The sequence below is a fragment of the Microcaecilia unicolor genome, chromosome 7, assembly GCF_901765095.1.
Source record: "Microcaecilia unicolor chromosome 7, aMicUni1.1, whole genome shotgun sequence".
Taxonomy (NCBI): Eukaryota; Metazoa; Chordata; class Amphibia; order Gymnophiona; family Siphonopidae; genus Microcaecilia; species Microcaecilia unicolor.
Window position 1 is genome coordinate 213,132,311 of NC_044037.1, and position 7,408 is coordinate 213,139,718.

At 39.6% G+C, this 7,408-nt stretch overlaps 1 protein-coding gene across 1 annotated transcript in view; it reads left to right on the forward strand.

The window, feature by feature from the left end:
- The window catches only part of NCKAP1 (NCK associated protein 1), a 234,916-nt gene extending 228,624 nt beyond the window's left edge, over window positions 1-6,292 (forward strand). The window contains exons 30-31 of the mRNA XM_030209048.1: window positions 3,784-3,873; window positions 5,202-6,292. Of these exons, the coding sequence (XP_030064908.1) occupies window positions 3,784-3,873; window positions 5,202-5,318 (207 nt within the window). The 3' untranslated portion in view covers window positions 5,319-6,292. The remainder of the gene's footprint in view (window positions 1-3,783; window positions 3,874-5,201) is intronic.
- Window positions 6,293-7,408: the final 1,116 nt, after the last annotated feature.

Consider the following 7,408-nt stretch of genomic DNA (forward strand, 5'->3'; position numbering starts at 1 on the left):
CCCCCCCCCCCCCCCCCCCCAGCAGCGTGCACCCGGGGCGGACCGCCCCACCCTTGGTACACGCTGGTACAACAAGATATTCACAAAAGGGTTCTCCGAGCTCTTTTCCTGTCACGGTAACAACTAGCAAAAATCATATGTAAAACTATTATAATGAGCTACAATTCAAGGTGATGCACAGCCGTTTTGCATAGCGATGCACAGAAGCTGCTCCTACCATTAGCATGGAAAATTTAATAAGTAGTCAGACACTGCCGGTACTGCTAGAATAAATAATCTGAAACCCAGCTGTTCAATCATTGTCACTTTATAACAACATTCAATCCAAAACTTCTTTTTGTATTCCAACCATTTGAAACTTTATTCTTTATATGTAGAAAATTCTTTTGAGCTTATGTCTTCATGCTTTAAAACATCTTTACAACTTTAATTCTTATCACTTGCAAATCTTCCAACAAACGTTGCATAAAACACAGAACACGGACGCCTCCACCTACATGCGGCATGTTTCGCAATTCGCTGCCTCAGGGTGTGGTCCGTTATTTAACTAAAGAATAAAACATACAATCAGCCTATTTTAATTGCTTTTATTGGTCAGAAAACATTTCTAAACAAGTCACATACCTCAAGTACATAGCATTTTCTCCAATTGCATCGGTGTCTGCCATCTTTGTGCTTGTTCCACCCATGCGTGATGCTACGTTTTTATAACGCTCCCAGGCTCAGGGCGACAAGAAATCTTAACTCCACCCCGCAATGTCATCACGTCTTATTACATTGCTACTACTTCCTAGATTTAAGCCTCCAGGGGCAGGGGTCTTGGTTCCTAACATGTAAAACCAGTAGGTGGACATAAGCTTTAAAGACAATGTAATATAAACGCTCCCTTGCGTTAGTAGCTTTCACTTCTGATTTTTGGCGAGAGGCAAGATCCCCAAACCACAGCCACTTTAACACCACCCTTCTACTAATATGTTTGGCACGAGCTCCCGAGGAGCAAGGGAGTGAATGTGCGGGCCCCACTCTTGATGGCGGTGTGTGATGACAAGGGCTTTGAGAACCGGAGTGCTTCCGCAAGTAAAGACTCTCACCCATAAGAAGCCTCTCAGTGCTGCTAGCAGTCCTGAGTAAATGCTGGCTTTCTTCTGATAAGTGGCGCTCCTTGCACTTTCCCGATTTCCACCCTCCCTCACTTTACAGAAAAAAAAGGCTACTTTTCATACACGCAGCTTATCTACATGTATGAAAGCTGTCTGAAAAATGCGCAGAGCAGTCACTCTTAGCAATTGGCTGCTGCACATGCTTAGCTGACCGACTAGCTCCCCCCCCCCCCCCCCCCATGGAGGAAATCGCATGCAAATGAGCTAACAGCAAGTAGCTCATTTGCATGCAATTTCCTTCTTGCATGTCTGGCTTTCTAAAAATCAGTGAGCGGCAGCGGGGTCAGTAAGATAGGAGGCAATTAGTGCACCTGGACCTAAATCTGTACTTTTGAATAGCTTTATTCTGGAGTTCCTTTGGCAGTTCCTTGTTGGCCTCAAATTCCCTTCATGCTGTAGAAAGAGTTTGATTCATCCAGGAGTTTTCAAATCAGTGTGACTTATGAGCCTTGTTTAAAAGTAGTTTTTGAACTAGAGTTAATAAGGGATGGTGAGCCTGGGGGTAGTATAGGCAGTAGGAGAAGGGGCACTGGGGGGGGAGGGGGCAGGAAGAAGGAAATAGTTTTCAGTGCTGTACTGAATGTTTAATTGTATGTTGTAATATGCCTTGGAAGTAACCACTTGTAGTTTTTAGCTATCGTATTAGATAGGCAAGTGTGCATGTGTAGGTCCCGTGTAGAATTTACATATCCCCGCCCCCACGGAAAGACCTGGGTGAAAATTTGTCAATTTCACATGATCTGAATATCGGCCCACCATATCCAATTATCAACTTCATCGCTGTCTCCCTTTTCTATTCAAATTAGCAGAATCTCTTGTAGCCAGCCACTTGAATACCTTCCTGGTCAAAATTAAGAGGACAATTTTCAAAGCCACTTCAGAGGAGGAAAAGGTGGTGATGATGATGCACCTATATAAAACTCTAGTGAGATCTCATTTAGAATGTTGTGTACAATTCTAGAGACCACACCTTCAAAAAGATATAAGCAGGATGGTGTCAGTCCAGAAGATGGGTACTAAAATGGTCAATGATCTTCGTCATAAAGCATATGGCAAAAGACTTAAAGATCACAATATGCATACTTTGGAAGAAAGGCAGAAGAAGGGAGATATGATAGACATTTAAATACCTATGTGGCATAAATGCACAGGGGGCGACTCTCTTTCAGTTGAAAGGAAGCTCTGGAATGAGTGGTATAGGATGAAGGTGAAAAGGAAGACGTAACCTGAGGAAATACTTCTTCCACAGAAAGGGTGATAAATTCATGGAATGGTCTCCCGGTGAAAGCGGTGGAGACAAAAACAGTATCTGAATTCAAGAGAGCTTGGGAGAGTACATAGGATCTCTAAGGGACTTGTAGGGAAAGTAGATGGCATGGATGGACAGACAGACTGAATAGGCCATATGGTTTTTATCTGTGATAGATACAGTACTAACCAGACAAGACAGTCTTTCAGCGAAATCAAGTATAGAATACCTTTGCAAGCTGAAGTTTCAAAAAATTACAAATGTAATAAAGATAACTAGTCACCATGAGCTATCTTAGGCCATATGGTCTTTATCTGCTTACATTTTTCTTTGTTTCTATGTAAATGGCTTTTTACATAGGCTGGCTTGAAGTTGCCCAGCATGTTCAATTAAAAGTACCCACATTATTCTGCACGGCCTTGTGCTCAAAAAAGCATATTATGATATATCTTCCTGTATGGTATGATAAACATTCTTAATGCATTTATCAGATTTAGTGGGGTAGTTAAGGTGCGTTATGGACCCAATTCACATTATTTGCCTCTTAATACATGCTAAAGGGCAGTAACACACTTTATATTCTTGTAACACTGCAGGATATATAGTAATGAGATGCAAATGCATGTACACCTCATATGTAACTAAATTGAATAACTTGGCTTGGGAGTGATATTCATTTCATGCCAGTAAGTGGTTAGTAAGCTGCTTCCAGCTGCACACCAAACTAACTCCAGATATTCAGTGCTGGGGCATGTGCAGCTCCCTGCATTGAATATCCAGCTGCTAACCTAGATATTAACCAGTTAACTGACTGTATAAAATTAGAATGGCTGTTTTGCTGTCTAACTTTGTGATTACTTAGCTGGTTAGCGGACTGAATATCATTGCTAACCAGCTAAGTTGCTGCTCCGCCCATGGCCCACCCCCAACTTAGTCGGTTAGTGTATGACTAGTTAGCAGGGTTATTCGGTGGCACTAACTGGATAATTGCTATTGAATATCTCTGGTTAGCCCCCCACAAGTGAGTGATTGATTTAAATAGCTAGGAGCTTTAGTAAAAGAGGCCCCTCGGAAAAGTATCAAAGTGAACAAAAATAACTTTATAGCTTGTGATTTACACAGCACCAGTGATAGTTGGATTTTTCCTAATCTAGTACTGTAAACGTGTGGTATGCATTCCTTTACATGGATATATTTCTGGTAGTATTAAGAATCTCAAATATTTCTAAAGGTGGTGTTCGTGTAAAACATACATAAAACACCAATACAGGGGAGACCTTCATAGCTCATGGTTGTATCAGTAAGTGAAGTTAACAGTGACTTGCAAAGCAGAAACTGCCTTTAAACACACACTTTTTATCAATCTCTATGTAGCTTGCCTCTTCCAGTTTGTTGAAAATTGGCCAGGAGACAGATAAAAGCACTACAAGAAATCGAGAGTCTGTTTATTTACTGCTAGACATGGTAAGTGTACATGCAGATTGTTGTGACAACTCAAGGCTGGGCTTCAGATCGAAAATGGAGTTTTGAATGAACATTTCCATTTAATGGGTTTGAACAAACATATTTCCAGTTAAAATTCACTGGTCTTTGGAAATACTTTCTGATACTATGAGAATACATTCTTAAGAATTAGAGCACTCAGTATTTCAGCATTGAGCTTTAACGTCTTCTAGTGTTGTCTAGTAATACTAGCAAAGGTTATAGCAGCCTTAAAACTCCTGTCAAAGTTGATCCAGCATTAAAATAGGTGACATCACAGAGCATAATTGTGCAAATAAAGGCTGAGGAATAAAAACAGATTTGACATTTGTGGAAGTGTCATGATGTGTCTTTGTGCAAACATTAAAGTGGTCAGCTTTGGCATGTATTTGCTTAACCTATACAATTAGATTATGTCACTGAAGGAGACATGTTGTAGTATTAGTTACCGTGTTTTTCGGACTATAAGACACACTGGACCATAAGATGCACCTAGGTTTTAGAGGAGGGAAATAGGAAAAAAAAAATTTTTCAGACTATAAGACACACTTTTTCCCTCCTCTAAAACCTAGGTGCGTTTTATGGTCCAGTGCATCTTGTCCAAATGCAGGGCCCCCAATCTCTCCATTTTCCAGGGGGCCCCCCCTCCCTCTCCCTCCCCCTCCGTTTTCCAAGGTCCCCCCTCCCTCCCTCCCTCACTCGCTCCATTTTGCAAGGTCCCCCCTCACTCTCTCGCTCTGTTTTGCAAGGTCCTCCCCCCCCCCCCCCCTCGCTCTCGCCTAATTTTAAAAGTTTTACCTGGTCGTGGTCGAGGCAGCAAAAAGCATGCACGCTGGGCGCGTCAGTCTTCCGTTCTGACGTCTCTCTCTCTCTCTCTCTCTCTGCTCTGGTCCCACCCCTTGAGGGTGGGACCAGAGCTGAGAGAGACATCAGAACGGAAGACTGACGCGCCCAGCGTGCATGCTTTTTGCTGCCTCGACCACGACCAGGTAAAACTTTTAAAATTTGGAGGGAGCGAGGGGGGACCTTGCAAAACGGAGGGAGAGAGGGACCTTGCAAAACAGAATTACGGTGCTTTTAAAACTACAGTCGGACTATAAGACGCACCCCCCATTTTCCTCCCAAATTTGGGGGTGAAAAAGTGCGTCTTATAGTCCGAAAAATACGGTACTTTGCATTTTGTAGCCTTGGCGACTCTATCTTTACTTATTCCAACTTTATAGCATGGCTGCATATAGTCACCAGAGAAGCCAATGAAAATGTCACAATTTCATTGGCAGAATTTTGACATGTTCTTGGTGTTTTCACAGATTGTGCAGGAGTCTCCATTCCTGACTATGGATCTTTTGGAGTCTTGCTTTCCTTATGTCTTGCTGAGAAATGCATACCATGCAGTCTACAAGCAAAGTGTTGCATCTTCTGCATAGATGCTTGACCTACTCAAGACTAAGCACACATCCATGTGCCTCAGTTTTCTCAAAAACAGCAGTGTTTTTCTTTGGGTCTGACAAACGGTTTTGTGGATTAAAATGTACTTTTTCATGAAATTGTATTTGTTTAGTGGTTTTTTTAATACGGTTGTATTACAGTATAATCTTTGGTTAATTTAGGTTGCACTATCATTGAATTTTTTTTTAAGCAACATTTGCTATTTAAAAAAAAAACACACACACACTACTTCAACAATGGTTTTTATATTTAATCATGCAAAACATTGCTTGTTAAGTTCCAAGAAGAGAAAAAAAATGTATTAAGTGATTAATCTAGATGGGTAATTCTAACTTTCATCTGTGTGTAAATTATTTCCTCTAAGGAGAGATATAAATCTGTACTGTTGTTCTTGGGAGTGGGGGGGAGAATTGGATGATTCTGTGCATTCTGTGGAGTTATTACAACAATTCTACATCTGTTTTCAAAACTTTCTTCCAAATAAGTACTCCAGTAATGTTATGTATTATTAAAAATGGTGTAAGACTTCTCAACACTAAAGAGACAGCAGTTGTTTCCAATATTCTTCAAAGGCAGCAATTGTTATTTGTATAAAGCATAGTATGAATTTTTTTTAACTAATGTTCATAGTGCCCCTTGGCATTAACACTACATTGTACGCTGCTGTATGGTATGAGAAACATAAACATTCTTATGCATTTATCAGATGTTGATAAATTATCCTTTAACCACTTTTTATATGTTTTCAATTTTTGAAATGCAAGTGTACCTTCCATAACATATAATAAACACTAGATTGAATCACACTGTCTCTTAAAGTATCAAAATATTAACATTTATAGTAGCTTGAATGCGTAATGTAACAAAAAGCATCTATTTTTGTCAAAGTGTTTTCTTTTTGGTGCATCACTTGAATAAACCATTCATAATGGAGATATGGAACATTTTAAAATTTTGCTGTCTGGTTAAGTTCATTTCCAAGTACCTGAAGCATATGCAAACAGCATGCAGGAGTGTCCATAATTCATCTGTATTGATGTTTAGCAATAGTACATCTTCAAGATAATAAAAATAAAGCTATACAGAAGTTAAATACGGGTAACACCTACACTTAAATGTTCTTCCAAAAGGGAGAAGCTAAAATGAACATGTAATCAGTGAGAATACACTTAAAACTTCTACTACATCAAGCATTGCTGAAGGAGAAGGATAAAGGCTTTGTTTTCATTTAGTCATACAAATTGGCATAGAGGACAGTGTTAGCTCATTTAATTTGAAACCTGAGCCGGCGGTTTGTTCTTTGAGTAACAGCATATGATTTTCAACAGTTGTTAGTCTGGAAACTGTTTAGGGCACCTATTTTTGGATATCTCTTATCCATATGCTGTTGGTTGGCTCTGTGATAAAAGAAAAGATGGTTTACTTTCAGTTAGAACAGGTTATTGTGCTAGCAAACAAACATAGAGCCTTAAGTTTGCTCTGTTTATTTAATTCATTATGATATAGCAGTATTTCACTAGAAAAGAAGGCTCATATACTTGCACAAGTTAAATAAAAGTTGGCAGTCATATATATGTACATGCAATTATGACTGTTTTAAGAGATTGGATACTTAACTCTGACCAAAAATTAGTGAACATGAATCTAATGTGTTTATATTTGGGAAGGTCATTTAGTAATGCTTAGCATGTGATAACAATATTAGCATGTGGTAGCCATTAGTAAATGACCCCTTTTGATGTTCTGTATTTTCATTTTTCCCTCCAGCGATTGACCTCAGTTCTTCAGACTGAAATAACCTTGTTGGCTATTCCCTCAGCTAAGTTCCAAGTTTTTGGTGACCTTCAACCTTCTTAGGTTTAGATGAGTCTTTCTTGTCTTATGGCTACAATAGTCAGTGTCACCCATCTTAATTAAAATAGGAAACTGTTTAGGACACAAGGCATGGTCAGTCTAGGAATAAGTTAGATTTGTTCTGCCTTGCCACATGAAAACAAGTATTTGACATTGAGAATCCTATTAGTTCTCACTGTACTCTGGGTACACATGTATGGTAAGTAAATATGAA